This window comes from Struthio camelus, chromosome 3, assembly GCF_040807025.1.
Source record: "Struthio camelus isolate bStrCam1 chromosome 3, bStrCam1.hap1, whole genome shotgun sequence".
Lineage (NCBI taxonomy): Eukaryota > Metazoa > Chordata > Aves > Struthioniformes > Struthionidae > Struthio > Struthio camelus.
The window spans coordinates 57901601-57920410 of NC_090944.1; the positions used below are offsets into that span (position 1 = coordinate 57901601).

General features: G+C 40.9%; 1 protein-coding gene across 2 annotated transcripts; it reads right to left on the minus strand.

The window, feature by feature from the left end:
* Positions 1-3185: 3185 nt before the first annotated feature.
* POPDC3 (popeye domain cAMP effector 3) lies at positions 3186-17909 on the minus strand. Of its 2 annotated transcripts, none has more exons than XM_068937914.1 (4): positions 17783-17909; positions 7908-8654; positions 5916-6024; positions 3186-4947 (listed from the first exon to the last, which is right to left on the minus strand). In XM_068937914.1, exons 2-4 carry the CDS (start codon positions 8420-8422, stop codon positions 4630-4632), a joined length of 942 nt encoding a protein of 313 aa, XP_068794015.1. In that variant the 5' UTR covers positions 8423-8654; positions 17783-17909; the 3' UTR covers positions 3186-4629. The 2 variants fall into 2 exon arrangements, with proteins under 2 accessions (XP_068794015.1, XP_068794016.1); XM_068937915.1 differs by lacking the exon at positions 17783-17909 and adding an exon at positions 15796-15919.
* Between the last annotated feature and the right edge of the window lie 901 nt (positions 17910-18810).

Here is an 18810-nt window from a genome sequence, read left to right on the forward strand (position 1 = left end):
CTGAACCTACTATATTTGTATTCATATCAATATAATAAAAATAAGTATTTTCAAAAGAGATTATTAAATCAGCTTGGTAAGGTATCTATTTTGTACTGTAAAAAACTCTGTAAAACTAATATTTTGTGGGGAAAAGTATGCTTTCCGTTATTACAGAAATAGAAAGGAAGAAGAGAAATTGTTAATTTCCCTGAATTCAGCAAATAGATGATTACTTCTGTTTCTTTTATTTAAATAGTTTTCTTCTTCAGTCGAGATAGCTATGGATTCATTGTTGAATTTTTAAGAAGAAATGGTTTGCAAGACCTGCTATATGAGTGAAACAACACTGTACTTTAATTGTTTATGTATATTGAGTTTAAATATGTATTATATTTATCATTTAAAATAATTCAATACTGTGGAACATTTTTTTTTTTTTGCTGGAAATGTGCCATTTTATTTAATTACTGCAAGCATATGCCTTTTTCAAGGTGTGGTAAAGCTATACAAATTCAGCCAAACATGAATTCAGGTTTCCCAGTTCTATCTTAGTAGAGATCATTTTTGCCATATATATATAGTTTGCCATAAATATTTCTGTTACTGAGTTTCTTTTGATCACTCTATGCCATAGATTCTGTTTCTTGCAGGACCATTAATTCATGAAAATGTAGGACTGATGGACCTCCTCAGTCACCAGGACCCCCTATTATCACAGGCAACCATATAAACTAATCTTTTGCATTAAGTGTTTACAACTTCCATTGCGCAGCATTATTACTTATAATAGTACCTAGGGTTACATTCTCTCTGTTTACTGCCCTTGTGTTTCTGCAGTAAAGAGCAGAATTGTATGCTGGAGTGAAAAACATTTAGATTCTATTACCTGTCCTTCGCTACTACTTGTTAAGCAAGTACTACCTTACAAATGAATTGCAGGGTCAGGGTCATGCTTATTTAAGGCACGTACCAGACATGCGTTACTCTGCCAAAGGACTGCAGTCAACCTGCCACAAAAGACCCCTGAATAGGCAAGACAAGCTTTGAAGATCTCACAATACATTGGTGCATCCAATAAGCTAATTTGCTACAATTCCAGTTCAAAATGTGCCTCTCCTTTATAAAACCTGTAAGTTGTTCAGTGGTGCTTTCTTTTTCGTTCTCTCTTTGGACTGTCCTAGGCCACGTATTTTTTGGCTTGTGCAGTGAAATGAAATTTGAACCCTTTTGCAGGTTGGAAAGGCAATTCCAGCGCAACATTGGCAATTCTGCAAACACTGGTGGAGTGACTGATGCAGATGAATGAGCAAACAACCACGTGCACCAGATTCTGCCGCTCTCACCTGTAACAATAGCCAAATCTACACATCATCCTATAGAAGATAATGGAACCGTTAAAAGACTTAAGATGGGACTAAAGGAAAATCACTGCAGATAAAGAAAAGGATTCACAATAGTGTCCTCACTTTCCTCACTTCACAGTGCAGTGCTGACTCAATTATTCTTTTTTTTAAACCAAGTATTAAGGAGCCTGACCACCTCACTGATAGTTATTCCTGAGTAGTAACGTTAGCATAAATTGAATGATGTTCCAGTCAGAGCTTCATCTTGCTCGAAGTGTTTACTAATCTATAGATTATGATTGGCTGTATGTAAATAGTAAAAAAAATTTTATTGTTTCACTGACATTGGTGTAAGTATTTCTTGACTTAGGTAAATTATGCAGATTACCCAAAGTACTGTTTTATGAGTCACATACCAGAGTGTATTTTACATTACATTTTAGAAGTGCCTTCACGATTAACAAAAAAAAAAGGGGGGGGTGGTGAGGGAGGTCTTGCTGTCTCACTTCCCGGTTTTTTTGTGTATACATATATTATTGTAGATATATGCCCTGCATTCTATAGCTGAAGTGTTATACTAGTCATGGTTGTGTCATTTTAAAAAATCATTTCCAGTTTTGCATCTGTTTCAAAGTCTGAAAAGCATAGTAGCAAAAGCTAAACAGGATTATCTAAGAGCATGTTCACAAAATGATTCAGTTGTGTCCTAGTAGAAATTTCTGATAGTAACTGATTCTACCAGAAAAAAGCATCACAAAAGGACTGAGGCTGGAAGCTAGGCTGAAACTAAGGCACATACTTGTCATGAAAAAGAATAATTAACCTAAGTGTGTAGTAGAGCATCCATCGCTCCAACAGGTATCTTTTTAAGCAGTAGGCAATAGCTTAAATAGAATATGTAAACTTGATACAAAAATTGGGCAGGCAGGATTCCTTAGTGTTATGTGGAAAGTCAAGATGATCATCTTACTTTTATGAAATCCTGCCCATATTTCAGTTAATGCAAGTTTTTTCATAGGCATGTATGGGACAAGGATTTGGCACATATAGTCAACCATACAGAAAAGAGTATAAAGAATCCTTTATACTCTAAAGAATTGATGCTTTATATTACTCCAAAGTCTAGAATACTATCTTTTTATGTTTCCAGCATTTTATGCGTTAACAGTCTAAGTATAAACTTCATATTGGTCCAAGCCTTATTATAGCAAGAGAAATTTGTAAATTCTTGGTATTTTATCAGAATGAGAGTTGGAAGTGGCTATTTTTGAATCATCTGCTTAAAAAAAAAAAAAGTGTAAAAGCTTTTCAGAAAATGGAATGTTGAACTAGCAATAGATTAGTTGGATGAAGCGGAGCTTGGAATGTAAAATTCAATGCAACTGGCCACACCTATGAGAGATTACGCCTTTTTTTGCAAAGTTTTGAGTACTTGCACTTCTTACCAGCTTCAGGAATTGAGCACCACAGGCAGACGAGATACAATACTAATACATTGCTGAAGTTATATGAGAATAACTGTACTAAGTCATAACAAAGGCTCACCTATCCTGGCTTTCTATCCTGTCTCTAACCACAACCTAACGAAAAGCTTAAGAACAGGGCGCACACAGTTATACTTCCCTTAATATGCTCTCCCAAACTCTGGCACTTTGTGCCTTAGCTATTTCCTGAGCCGGTCTTTGCAAGAACTTCACACAGTAAGCAATAAATACAGAATACATAATGTGCAAGGGTTATTAGCACAATTTGAGCATTATCACATTACATGTTATAGTACCCTGTGCAATTTATGTTAGACAGATTTCTCTCTCTTGAGAAAGGGACATGAAGACAAAAGCATAACTTGTACAACATTGTCTGTTCTACACTGAAGGACATTCAGACAGATGTTTTAATCACTTCTAATAACTTGGTTACACATACTGCATGATTATTTTTCAACCATGGGGATATATCATTATTTTAGGTCCTCCCAGCAACCACTCCAAAGATCTAAACTTATATGTATACTTGCACATACACAAACACACAATAATTGTCATACCAAACAGTCCAGCAATTTCTAATTTTAAATATTAAAAATGTGATCTACCTCGATCTGTCAAGCAGCAATATTGTCTCATAAAATAATAATGATTCTTATTTTTTGATTACTGGCATGCCTCCGGCACAGAAGCAGGAAGGTGATTTAGGAAAGACATTCAAACACTTCTCCCCAAAGGCACAATGACCTCAAGGTTCAAAACTAGCTTTCTCCTACCAAAGCTTGAGCTGGTGCTCTCATACATTATTCAAACATCACAGAATTTGAGAGAGAGTGCATTTTAAAATCAAGAATTTCATAGGCACAGAGAAGTGACCCTGGAAGCTAAACAAGAATTGTATTTGTTGCTGAAGCTGTTTCTTAATTAGTTTCTTCCTGACAAACATGGCTAAAAAGGTTCTTGTAAAACAGACTCCAATGGTTTGGCAGTTGATTGATTAACAGTATTTATTGTACATGTCATGAATGGCACTTACACCTTGGAAATCTAGGTACTATAGCATTACATTCTATTAGAAACACTACACAACCATTTCCCTAATATATATTTGCAGCAATTACGACTGCTTTACTTTTTTAATGCTAGCAATTACACTTATGTTTGTTTTCACGTAATTTCTCTTTAGGATAGCCTGAGAGAAATCAACCGCTTATGGGACAGAATTTGTTGTTTTGTTTTAAATAATGTTTCTGTGCATTTCAAAATCTACCATTTCTTTAAAAAAAAAGAGTCTGTGACTTTAAGTCATTTTCTGTAATAGTCTACATGTTAATTGAGACAAGGTTCATGTGGCATAAATATGAATGTTACAAGCAAGTTGCAGTATTTTGAATACCACTTACTTGTTGTTTTCATTAAGATAAAACTCACCGACTTCATTATGACAAGTATTTTTGAGAACGTATTCTCACAAATACTCTGCCTTTCTTTTCTTTTTTTTAATACAACATAGAGGCCACCACAATTACAATAAAATTTCAACTTATTATGATTTGTTTTCCTCCAAAAGCAACACGGTCAACAAAAGAATCAACAGAAAGTAAACACATTGCACAGTTAGTCAAAATGTACAAGCCAACCAGCTGGCTCTACAGGTAGGGGGAAGAATTCAGGCTCATTCAACTAAAGTAAATGGCACTTTTCAGTCAAATTTGGTTTCACTAGGTCTCATTCTGCTTCATCTTTTGCTCTTCTACTTCATCATTTTGTATTTCCCCATCAATTTTGGGAATGATTGCAGTAGAATTTTCTTTTTACTACTGTTTCCTGAAGGAGTGACAATTTGTAACACCTGTTAGCTTCCGCGTCGGAGAATTTCTCTGCAGGTGTTGAGAGGACTGCACTGTAGGTGTCCCTGGCAGTGAAACATGGTAGAAGTTTGGTAACCGAATGTCATATCTAAATCCTTTTTCCACTTGTACCCTGTCATTCAAGGCATATAGTTTTTCAGCAATGTCACTCCCAATTAAAACTGAGAACAGGCGTGAGATGAAACGGTGTTTAGCAAACAGCAAATACAGCTTCTTTCTCCTCCAGGCCACATATCGACAATCTGTCTCTGCTGTAAGTGTTACCTATAAAACAGAAAATTAAAATTAGCTAGATAATGATCAGTGGTATTGCTGCTGCTGCCGTCCTTGCTCAAAAACACCTCTCTCCCTTCCTATTTTTCTTTCTGTCAGCAGTCACTTATGCTGTCTGTCACATATACTCTCTCATCTTTGTATCTACCGTAATTAAAGCCATTTAATCCAGCTAGAGAGCTCCGTGAGATCTACTGCATGCAAAAGACAAGTGAGAAGGAAAACTGGGAATGGGCACTAAAGACTATCTTGTCAGCCTCAAGGGCAACTATGAATGTCTACACTGCTGGCAGCAGCCTAAGCCAGGACGCAGGCTAACAGCATGCCCCAAATCTGGCTGTGCACACCTGCTTTGCTCTCTGCAGCTCAGACTGGGAAGGCAGGTCTAAAGAAAGCTGTCTACAAATGTCGTTTCTCCTTGAGACACGAGACATAGGATCCATCACAAGCAGGAGCTAACTTGTCATCCTGACCTCAGTTAAGTGACACCACTGCAAGGGCTCATGGATCACAGGGTGCTAGCCCAGATGGACACCATGTGCCACGCTGCCTCCCTATGCTAACTTGTACCCCAGGCACAAATTTCCCCAGCTGGCTTGCTCTGAATTTTGCCTCCTGCAGGCCTCTTCAGCACACACTCCTACCCACCTCCTGTGAGCGTGGTCTTCTAGGTCTGCATTTTAGCACACTCCAAAAATGCAAGCGTAGTCTAACTGTGAGATTAGCTTTTGGAAGAACCTAACTTGTTGTAACAACAAGAAACCAAACGGAAAGAAGATACAAGCAGCATAACCAGTCCAGTGGGAAAGGGAACTTCCCTCCCCAAAATACTGGCAGGTCAGGTATTTGTATAATTTCACAAACTAAACCCATAAATAAATGAAGTTATTTCTGCACTGATTAATACTTGAACAATTTTCTGTATTATTTAAAAAAAAAAAAAAAACCTCCACTTTTACCTGGAAAATACCCTCTTCTGTGGGCCTCAGTGAATCCCATTCAGGAGAATCCAGAAATTGAAGAGGAAAAATATAATGCAGAAACTCTCCATCAACTGTCACTCTGATCCTACCGAGATAAGACGTGTTAATTTGTTAGTACTATGTGTACAGTAGCAAGGACTGCAACAAGAATGTGTTATTTCTAACATATGAGGAGTCTAAATACAGCTTTGATAGCAAAAAGTAATCATTGGCCAACAGTATTCTAACTATGTAATGTTTTTGCACATAGCTGGATCAGACAAGTTGAATGACAGTACAAAACAATTGTGCAATGGGAAATCAAATCCTACCTGGGGCAGGTAGGATTATCCTATTATCCTACCTGGGGCAGGTCTGTGCAGCCACATGCAAACCTCGTCAAGAAAAGGCTAGCATGCACTGAAGAGCACATAGCATGCACTGGGGTAACGCACAGAACCCCATATGCCTCCTTTGCTGGAAAGGTCCTCGTTCGGCAAATACGCCTTTTAGAGGGGGCAAAGTGGCAGAGGCAGGCAGTGTGGTGTGGGAGTTCCCAATACGTGTGGCATGTATCACATCGGGCTCTCTCAATGTTTAACAGGAGTTGCTTTGCCACAGGACTGTGTCTAGCCAGGGGAACAGCACGGAGGTAGGAGATCCCTGTGGCCTTCTGCAGACGCCCAAGACAATTTTCCTGTATACTTTTGATCATATTTAAGTTTGAAGAGACATGAGCAGGAAATGTACACTTGAATCTCATGACCTAAAAGAAAACAAACAAGTTGTGGGAGCCCCCTTTTTCCATCTGCTCAGGACCGAGATTAATGCTTCTTCCAAGAGCACAGGAAGCAGCCCTATCATGCTCAGAACAACATAGCAGGAACTCCCTGTGCCATTACCGAATGGCTGGGCACGTAGAAGGATGGACACCTCTCCTTCAGTATAGCTGTAGCCAAAGGCAACCTCCAGACTGTACTTTCTAAAGAGCTCCCAAGAACGTGTCAGACTAGGGTGTCTGTAAGGCTAACTACATAAATTTCATATTGGTCATTACAGGTATTCCTAAGTTAGCTGAGTTTCAAGCTGCCTACAAGTTTCTTCTGTCCATGCACCTGTCAAAATGCACCTAGAAAGTCTCTCAGCAAAATAATCAGAGATAGACCCTCGTTGTCATCTCTGGCTATCCAATCTGCCCTTGTGGTGGTGAGACCAAGAGATAATACAAAGGTCCAGGATCATTTCTATGCAGTAAGTAAGCGGGTACTTCCCCTCCAAAAAGCATCAGTAGGGTTGTCTTAAGGCTTGCTAGAAGGGTCTCCAGTAAGCAGGGAGCACAGGCACGTGGCTATTTTGCCTCAGGGCCTTACTAAGGGCCACAGTAACTGTAGCGTCAACTATGCAAATTTTAGTAGGGCTTTAGTAGGTCCCTTTGTAATGGAAGGGGGTTGTTGGGCCTCCTCTTTTTTTTTTTTTTTCCTTATTCCCTCCATCCTCCCACCTCTCACAAAGCAGCCACAGTCAAGATACTCTATTAAAACAGGGTACCTCAGGATATTCAGTTTCATAACTACATTTTAGTGCTGTTTCAGATGTCTTTAGCAGAGAAAAAAGAAGAAAGATGCGTTAGTCAGCCAGGCAACAGATAGACTGCAAAACAATGTGAAGACTGAGGCACACATTTACGCTCCCTTTATCTGAGTAAGCTGGAAGTGCTATGATACAATGGTCTAAAAAAGAATGATGATTTAAAAATCCTCTTCTTTAAGCTCTTACAGACTTTGTGTTTAGTGTTGCCATGTTAGTGCTGTCCCCTAGACAAGTGTATTTCGCCTGTTAATATTTATACATTTATGCATTAATATTTAATCTATTGTACTGGAAAATGAACAAACAATACACAAATTAGGCATTTCTTGCTTTCCTTTTCAAGAAAGGAAAAAGAAAGAGATATTTACAGTAAGCAAGTCAGAACAAACTGATACAAACCTGCCTGATACAAGCAAGGACAGTTTATCAATAGGTGTTTTGCCTTGCATAGCGTAACAGTGCTCCTTCTCCAGAGTAACCACTTCTGCATCACAACACAAGACAATCTTCCTATAGACAGTTAAGGAAATTCCTAGAGGCTGAAAAAGAGCACTGTAGAGTTCCTGGAATTCTTTGTCAAAGGACACACTCCGAACTTGGTAGGTAACATAAATGAACTGTACGAAGCATATAGCAAACAGTATAAAGTTCCAGGAGAATATGTCAGCAGCACAGACATCCAGCCAAGCCCAAACAGAAGAGCAGAGAAAGCCCAGTCCAAGCAAACTGAAGACATAAAGTAGCCCGAAGAATCCACTTCCACCCATGAAGCCAACAACAAAGAGAATACTAGCTAGATGGTAGATAGATCCCTCTGCCTCTTGCTTCCAAGTGGTGCAGGTAGGATGTGCATATATCAAGCTCTCCCAAAAACTTGCATTTTCTCCCATGGCTGGACTGATTTTTTGATTCATCTGAATCTTTAAATTGTTTTTATTTATGCAATACAGCTAGAAGGGTCCTTTGTTTTTCCATTCTTGCAACCTCTGCTCAACGATTACATAATGCCAGGGTCTCTTTTGGTAGTGAAGTTGCACTTAAGATCTCCAGCACTTAGGAAGCTAATGTTCCCAGAAGGCAATGCCATTTGTCATCAGCTCACGCGTTGTCTTGACTTTGGCTGTGTCATCTGTAGTTTTATCTAATCTGGAGAAGTGAAGAAAATATGTATTACTTATAAAATGATTTTCAGCAGTTAAACTCCAGCAAAGCTTTTATTATCTAAAGCCACAGACTGCATTACAGTTATACAATTTCCCAAGATCAAACCTTTCTATTCATTCAGCTGAAGATCACGTCTTTGCATTTATGAACCCTGCAGGTCCAATTGCCACTAGATCCATGTAAACATCCACACAAAATCCAAAACATGCTGTGACAAGTCTTTCCACAGCTTAACAACTCACTGGAGAGAAAGTAGTCACATCTGTTGGTTTTGAACCTGCCACCTATCAGCCTCATTTAAAGCCCTCCCTCGTTCTTGAGCCAGAAGAGACAATGAACACTTGTCCCTTGTTCACTTCCTCCTCACCTCCACTCAGGATTTCTGTTGATCCACCTTCCTTTTTCCCCTTTGCCTTTCTGTTATCGTTAATGACAACAGCAAAGCTGCTTTGTCCCTGAAGACAACAGAATACATCCCCAAACATCACAGAAAGGGAAACCTAAGCATTATTGGGATGTTCTTTTCTACTCCAACAACAACAAGCAAAAAGCTGTCAAGTATAAGGAAGACTACACAGCTTAAAGGATGCTTTATACAGATTACATTATTAGAACTTGAAGTGAGTAAGTGATCCTGCAAAATACTTCTCAAAAGGCATTTACAGAGCAATTTTACAATATCCAAAGTTCTCCCCATATAATTCCATGCTATGGAGCACATAGTTGTATTGCGTCTAATGGTAAACATGCTATTTTTTCCACATTTCAATATATTCCTAAGAGTTTAAGAAAAAAAATACACAACAACAGAGAAGCATGAGAACAACAATATGAGAACAAGAATAAAAGAAATCAAAAACAGCTTTCTGTGTCTCTCTTTTAAAGTAACAATACACTTTGCAAAGTGAGATTAGAAGCAGTAGAAAATGCAAAGCTAGAGTCTATCAGTAGTGTAATCAGAATTGAAACCCACTGAACTCCTTAGATGTTGATTTATTTTCCTGGTAAAACGGCAGGGAAACTAACAAAAATCTACCATCTAAGTTATTACTTTCTCTAGCATATCAAATGCAGCTACTTTTCCCAAGAGCCACAGAAGTCAATCGTTAAGTACTACTGGTGCACTGAAGCAGCCAGCATCATTCAGCAGGGCTTCAGTGTTGCTTTTACAATGTCATATCTAAAAGATTCACAGAGCAAATGTCCTATTTCCTAGCTTTAATTCCTTTAAGTTTATTCAAAACTCAACACTAATTCCATGATTCAAAACTACTAATGCTAAATAAAGCCATACAATCCCAAAGAACTGAGTGGCAGAGTTTAGAATAAAAGGTTAGGAAGAAACCTTCCCCTCTTTGGGAATGGGGAGAAGAATGTCACTAGCCAGTAAAAATATTACTGCTAAAGAGCAGGGCATCTTTCTGAGGTGAAGATGCTCAATATCCAACTTTAGCGGAAGAACCAGCATTACAAGAACGAGGCACTTTGTAGCTATAAGCTCCGCTGTTTGTCCCTTGACCCAAACACTCTTCTCTACCAATAGAACCATTATAGGAGACTACCTGGAGGTAGGATTTAGCCCTTTGACAACTGGAGTTCAGAAGTAGATCTGCTACAGAGAAGTTACGTAGGCATACCAACAGTATTAGGAATTTTACGTAGTACTTCTATGATCAAAGGGTAAGATTTTTGAACTGAAAGAAAGTATAATTGGTGCAACAGAAACATCTGGTTCCCAGACCTTCTGTTCTGAATCCATTCAGCATTTCCATTGCACTGTCAAAGTCAGCTGCAGAAGTTTGCTTTTTTTAATAGAATCACTGATTTCACTGTCCCAATTTCTGACTATTGTTTATACTTCTACTCTATTGCCAGCATTTTGCTTCAACCAGTTCTCATAAGCGTCCCAGTTTCTACACAAAGTTCAGTGTGTTGAATGAGATCGTGACTGGCACGTTAGCATAGGAAGCTGCATGCATGCCACAGATAAAAACGCTGTGGGTCTACACTATAATGTACTTTCTATGACCAACATTTTTTTCAGCTCATAGAATTGCTGTAAAATGTCTGTTTATGACAAGATGGGTCAAAATAATTTGAGAGGAATGGAACACCATTAGGACACAGATACAGAGTCATTATACACAAAATCAAAGCCATGGAAAAATTATCCTGTATTTATAACTCTTTGTATTTGGAATATATCTTGCAAAATCACTGCATGAAAATTCCCATTTATTTCAGTATTTGTGCACAATGAGAACTTTTACAATAGAGTACTGTACTGCAGTGTCACACAGGCTATAGAGGACATCCCTCCATCAGGACAAGAAGACGGGCAAATAAGGGAGGTGAATGTTAGCATGGAATATAGCTTCATCAACACGACACTCGTCTGAGCTACTTAAGGGGGAGGACTGCGAATGAGAAAAGTGGATTTTAGAGGCTGACACGGGCAAAAATCAAACCCTCTGGAAACACTGATGAAGGCTACCGCTAAATGGAGATGGCTTTTCAGGGCTACAGCGAAGAGCAGGCATGCTTACTGCCAGTGAACTACAGGCAGAAAGAAAGGGTTCACATTTTTATCATGAAAGTATTCTAAGAGTCAGAAACCAAAAAGCATTTGCAATTTTTTTGTTATGAAGTACTAAATAGAGCAGAGAGAACAGTATGCATGGACATGAATATAGTAAAAAATATATATATTTTTTGACAGGTATTTAGTGCTACATAAGGCCTTTCACATTTTTCATATTTTAAACTCTCAGGGGCTTCAAAGCAATCACTGTAATTATGCCATTCAAACACTGCAGGCATAGGGGAGAAAGAAAACAAACAAAAAAGGCCAGCTGTGGTACTAAATGTGAGTCATCCTCCACTGAGATCCCATCTACAAAGTGCCTACAACAACAGTGCATTTCCAAGTTTATAACTACACAGATGGGACACTATCATTGCACTGAGATGCTTTTATTTTCTTAGTCAAATGAACCACGAGAGTTAGCATGCCAATTGATTCTGGTCTCATCTGAAACACCGATTTTGCTAGCCTATCTGTGATGATTAGTTATCCTTATAGTTTCATTTGATGGCGGTGATCAGGCAAGCTTCAACAGAGGATTGCATTTAAAGAAGATATCTTGGATTATAAAAACTTGCAGAACTGCATTTTCCCGGAGTAAATGTCAGAATGCTTTCTACTCCACCACACGCCCGGGGAAAAGAAAGCGTGCCTCACACAAGTCTGTCTCAGACCCCGGCTGCAGAGCGCAGTCCCCATTACTTGACTACCACATTCAGAATAACACAAAACAACATTAACAACTGTAGGCTGCTGGAACCAGAGATATACAGAAAACATCTCCTTCCAACTCTGAGAGAGGACATACCCTGCTGACACAGGCTGAAACGCTGAACCATTTCTGAATGTTTTGCCGTGCCATACACCCCACTGCCTTCAGCAGGAACTAATCAAGCGCTGAGAAAAAAATGTACACACACCACTAGAGAGACAATGTATAGTTGCATGGAATTAATTAAAATAAACAACAGCATTTTTGAAACAACTAAGTTGTCATCAGAAAGTGATAAAATTAACAAGTTTGCTGGAGTTTCAAAGCAGTGAATGGAATAGCTCACGGACACTCTCCAAAATAAATAGCAGCCAGCAATTTAAAACTTCATATAAACAGTATATTAAAATAGCCAAAACTAACAGAATTGTAATTTAAATGCATAACCCTTGGACTTTTCTCCATACACTGCAGCATTCCCACAAAGAATTACCAATTATGTAAATTATCATTTACTTGATAAAATTTATCTTCTACTGCATTTTGGCCATTGACAACTCTATCTCATCTCCGAGAAGCTCTGAGTGTTAGTTACTCTGTGTTTGAATCGGAAGAATAATTTCTGCAAAACACCCTAAAAACCCTAAGGCCAGGAACAGCTCTCCCTTCAGTTTTTTCACTGAAGTCAAAAAGCCAAGCTATTCACATCTCAAACATGCTATCCTTTAGTTATCTTAGACTAAGTATTCAGCCAGAAAGCTCTCAAGACTTTTACGGTGCACGTGTTGACAAGACTTGGAGCCACACGTACTGATCATATAGCCAGCCTAGATAAACTACATTGTTTGCTACAGATTTGGAACCACAAAGGAAGATTTTTCCTTTACAGGATATACACTTTTATGTACAAAATGAGATCATGCTGGATTCAGCAGGATTTGTCTGACTAATTTTAGTTATCTACTATATAGAGGTTAATATCTACAATATAGAGGTTAATATCTACAATATAGAGGTTAATATCTCTATATAAGCTAGTGGCCATAGACTGGCCTGGCAGTCAATGAAGTTTTTCCAGCAACTAAGAGGGGAACCAGACGGCTGGATGTGAATATCTAGCCAAGAAGAATGGCCTTGACATCCAACGGCTTCAAAAGTGGCAGCCCCTAAGGACCCCCACGTAGGCAATGGGCAAGTTACATCTAGTGTCAGTGACCAGTGGTCTGGCCATCAGTTAGCTGTATAAATACAAGCTGCTCCTTAATTTTAACAAGTACTTCCCCTAACTTATCACAACATTTTCTTCAGCAAATCCATTGCAGTATCCCCTTCTTTAATTTCCCAATACACCTCTGGAATCTGCTCTGTGCCCTACTAATGACGCCTATTTCTCTTGGCATTACTCTGGGCTCAAAGCATGCATACAGCAGTGGGACACTAATAGGACAATAACTAACAACATAAGCTCATATCCCAGCTCACCTTATACTTCATATAACTTAATATAGCCTATATAGCCTATCCATACACTTCATATATCCTAGGGAAAATAATAACAGTATTGGAAAACAGCATTTTCCTAGTGAAATGCAATTCTGTTCAATGTAGAGAAGTAACTTCACCATGAACCCATAACGTCTATTATAGGGAACAAAAACAGAAGGAAGGAGGAGGAGGAAAAGGACTACTCAATCCAGGAGATAAAGATAGAAAAATAATCAGTCACTATAAAACTAGACATATTCAGATTATGAAAGTATGCAAGCATACACCGTAAAGGTTATTAATTAATGGAATGGCTTTAAAAAACTTCCTTTGCTGGGAATTTAAGAAGGCAGGATGCTGTCTAACGCCTAATATAAATCTGGACATGGTATCATTCCAAAAGGAATTGATTTACGACAGATATATTTTTTTATTCTACAGGAAGTCACATTAGATGGTCACAATGATGTCTTCTGGACTTTTGTTCTAAGCTACTTAATATAGACAAGATTTATATACCTAGAAAGCTAAGCAGCTGTCCTGCCCAATGCAATCTAGAAGCCTAGCTTAGTACCAGCTAAGTACCAGTGTTTTAGGTAATACAAAACACTGAAGACGGACATGTTTCTGAAATCATTCCTCACACACAGACCTTCCAGCAGGAACATCCAACCACGCAGAGCCAGAATCCCTTCCCAAGACAATGGCAAGGTTTTTTCAAAGAAAAAAGCAGGACGTTTACCAAGGGATGCTTTACCGTGAAGCACACACGCAGCCCTGGGAGCCAAGCCTCAGGCTCCCTGGTCTCCTCCACACCCAAAGCAAAGTGTGGCAGTGCAGCATGGGGCAGATTTGTCTCTTCTCTGCACACCATCATGCCTCCAGTAAGAAGGGCAGGACATGGTCCACCCGCACAAGCCAAAAGTGAGTCATCTGGGGCACCCTCATGGGGCAGGGAACATGGATTTGAACTCCCTTGAGGAAGGGATCTACCTAGCATCTTGCCTCCTGGACCAGCACTACCTATACACACTATATCACTTAAGAGGTAAAGCACCTCAAGCCTTAAGAGAAGCAGTCGAACTGAACCCTTCCAGTCCCTCTGGCACCCGTGTGACTGCCCAGGCTGCAATTACTGAGTTGCACCTGCAACCGAGTTAAGTGATACCTTCACAGAGAGCAATTGCCCTGGGAATGCTCAAAGTTGGGGCACTTTCACGCATGCGTAGCATTTCAGTGCCTTTAGGGCAGCACCAAGGAAGAAGCAGCAGCCGAGTGGGATTTTTTTTCTGGGCCAAAACTCTGTGGTCAGCCAGAATTTTGGCTCCTATGTTCAAAGGTTGTGAATCAAAAATCCCTTTCAGTCAGCTCTTTTATTAGAGATGCCCCAATTCCGTTTTTACATTGAAGTCACTAGCTAATGTAAACGGCCCACCAACAGCACGAGGTTGCTAAGCAGTTGTCCTCATCCCCCGGCAAGGCCCGACTTCTGTCTTCCTGATGCAACCTATGCACAATTGTTTTCAGCAAAGTGGAAAAGCTTTCACAGGAGGCTTTTAATAGAATTTTCAAATCACTGAGCTTGTTTGGATGCAGCTAGGAGGGAGCGAGGTTACTCAAAATTTGCGTACATACCTACTCGTCTTTTTTTTAAAGTGGAAAAAAGTGGGACTAGGGGAGAAAAAAATGCCACAGCAATCCAGAATAGTTTAAGGTTCATTAGAAGCACTGCATATAGGGAAGCTGCTATTATTTAGTCTTTAAATATTTAAAGACTAGCTTACTATACAGAGATTACAGTACTTGAACAATTGCTCATTTATCACTGTAAAATATACAACGCAATCCTCTGTGGTTGCAAAGCCAATATTGAAGATGCTATCTATTTTTTTCCTCTAGACAATATCTGGTATGAAAAAAAAATTACAGGTTTTCTTCCAATTTGAATCAGAGCTGATGAACCAAAAGAATACAGGGTATTCATGCCAAACTAAGAACAATAATTTTTTTTTTTTTTTAAAAAGATCTTTCAGGCCTAGGAGACGAGAATATATAAGGGCAATCAGAAAATTTTAAGATTTTGCTACATTGGATTGCTAACACTTGGGAAAATTAGAGTAAGGCTCTTGTACATTAAACAGCATTGGCCAAATAATAATTCAGTGTTTCTGTTTTATATATTGCATTATATAATAAAAAGGATAAAGTGAAGCACAAGTTCAGTCCTTTCTACAGTTCAACTTCTAGATGAATAACAGAGAAAGCAACTACAGTGCATATTTCACAAGTGTTTTAAGACTATGTTAATGAACTACAGTTGAACCCTGCAGAATTCAGCTTACCTGAGTTTGTATGATGCAGGAGAGCCTCTGGAAGAAACTGTATTCCCGTGTAACTAACCATGTGACATGAACTTCATTTCCCAATGCAGAAATAAACACAGAGGCTTGGGCCGTCACATTACCCCTGGACACAAAACCAGATTACTGTATTACAGAAGACTAGTATCATTAGCAGTGCAACACATAAATGGCATGCTGAGTCATGAAACGCTGCATTCATGTAGCCCAAGAGCTCTAAACATAGCAAAAGGTAGCAGGGATGTGCTAACACGGTTGCCAAAGTGATTTATATTGGCTGGAGGGACTGGGCTATACTTCTAGTTTGTGCGTTACTGAACGTGCGTCATACGGCTTTACGTACAAAAAGGTGCCACACAGAAGCATGCAGCACACACACAGCACTGGCTCAGCATCATTTTCATTAGTCTTCTATCTATAAAAGTCAGAATACTCTTAGCACTGAGACTCTGTGCACCATACAATTAAATATTACAGCTAGACTTTTTGTGTACAGAGGCATGGACAATTACATGTACTGTACTATGACCTAGAGACACTGATCACAGATCTTGTATGCAAAGTAGTGTACACACATTAAAAATGATAAAATACCACCTCATCTCTGAGGAGCCTGCAGACTTAATCAAATGATTAAATGTAGTTTCATCTAACAACCCTTCTCTTGAATCCTTAATAAACTTCTTGTTCTCAACTTTCATAAAAGGTTTCCTTTCAACAAAACTTGCCTTCAAAATTAATTGTATCACCTTTCCTTCTGTTTTAATATCTAGTCTCCTTACAGGCGCTTGCAGCGTACTTGCTATTTTGCAGGCAAGGCACTGTCTAAAAACACCCACTTGAAATGTTACGCTACTTTGTTATCTATTTGGCACCATGCAGAACTGTGGAAAGCCCGAACAGCAACAGTTCTTCAGAGGTGGAAACCCTTTCTTACTCTGCTGTGGTCAGTGAAGACATTTCTCCTTGCATGTATACAATCATATTCCCATTAATCAACAGAATGGCAAGAAGCCCAAGTTCTGGAAGCCAGATTTCATCAATGACATCTTTATAACACTACCAGGTGGCTCTATGATTCAGTATTACAGGAGATCAGCTATATAAAATGTTTGCCCATAAAGTGACTGACAGCTTAAATGCACCCGAAGTTTTACAGAACAGCTGAGGGAAACGTGGTAAAATATTACAGTTGGAAAAATGTATTCTGTGCTGCTCGTAGCTGTTTCTTTGCTAAGAAACAACTGCAAATACAAAAACAAATCTAAATTTCAGGGTTCATCTGCTCCTGTTATTTGTTGAGGGTGAGAGAGAAGAATCCAATAACTGCAGTCAATGAAGCAAACTGCTAGCAAGCGGGAGAATACTCTGGCCCCGAGCGGGTTTTGTGGAAGTACTGCTACTTCCCAAGTTCACAGCTGCATGAGCAGGCTGGAATTGCACCTGAAGAGAGGCCAGAAACGACTCTTTCTTAAGAAATAACCCCCCAACCACATATATATAGCAAAGAGCCTTATTTCGGGCAGGCATCCTGAGGTAGGAAGAGCAAGGCAGTGCGCCGCGCTCCTTTTTATAAAAGATATATTTTACGATTTGGCGGCACAAAGCTCTCCAACTTCTAACATACACCGAACGCATGCACGTCGCCTACAACGCCGTTACTACGCTGTATTTCCAGCGGGAGCTTTCTGGGAGAGGAGCACGCTTCTCCGCGAAAGCAGGGAAGAAACCGCCGGGAGCCCCGTCGGGGCGGCTCCCCCGGGCGCGCTTTATTCCCCAGCAGAGCCCGCACCGGGGGGCCCCGCGGCGCGGCAGCAGCCCCGGCCCCGACGGGCCCCGGCGGCTGACGGGGCGGCGATGGCCGGGCGGGCGGGCGGAGGCAGCGCGGGGTTTCCCCGCCCGCCCCGTCTAGCCGGCCCCGGGGGGCAGGGGCAGCCCCCGTCCCGTCCCGTCCCGCGGCGCCCCTTACCTGTCCCCTTGCCCCCTGCCGGGCGCCCGCGGAAAAGTTTGCCGGCCGCAGGGTGCCGGTGCTGGCGCCGGGGACGGGACGCGCCGCTGGCCGCTCCGCAGCACGACAGCCCCCGGCCCGGCCCGGCGCGGCGCGGCGCGGCGCGGCGCCGCACCACGTCCTGCCCGCACCCGGCGCGGCCACCGAGCCGCCGCTGTGACTAAAATAGGCAGAAGCCGCCGGGAAGCTGCGGGCGGCGCCAGCGCCGGGGCCGGCAGCGAGCGGCCGCAGCGCGCAGGCGCCTCCCGCGGCCCCGGGGGGCTGCCGGGGCGCGGGGCTGGGCCGGGGCGGCGGCGGCGGCGGCGCCCGCGGGTGCGGTGGGTGCGCGGGGTCCCGCCGGCGCCGTCGAGGCGGGCAGCGGGGCCGCCGCGGGCGGCTCCTCGGGGGCTGCAAAGCCAACGAGTTCCTCTGCGAAACTTGAGCGTCCCGAAATGTGCCGTGTTTGATTTCCCAGGTACTTAGCTGTGACTTGCAGAGGGGGAAAAAGAAAAGAAAAAAAAAAAAGCTGTGAGGCGAACAGAAGAAGACATCTTTTTTGTATTGCTCACTTGGGTTGTCTGGAACTACTGGGATGCAAATAAATAAAAAGGAGTTTTCTCCTTTTTCACCTGCTCACCCCAGCAGTGTGTTTCTTTCAAAACGTATTGCGGAGATACATGCCTTCAGGGGTTGTCGTCGATACATGACTAGTGCTTCTATTTATATACAGTCTTCAGTTATTTCATTTCAGAACAAACAAATGCTTCACTGGGAATATAGTTAAAAGTGTTGGTACAATGTCAATACATAACCCTTCTGATGTGCTAGCCGTAAATTTGTTCTGGTGATCCCTTTGTGTCTTGGGGAAATACAATTTATTGATTGAACAAGACAGATTTACAATTACAAGTTACTAATATACAAAAAGCACTGCGTAGCAAACGCAGAGCTCCTGGTATGGCAGACGCTCAATAGCTCAATCCTGGAGTATGAGCCACAGGTATCTTTTA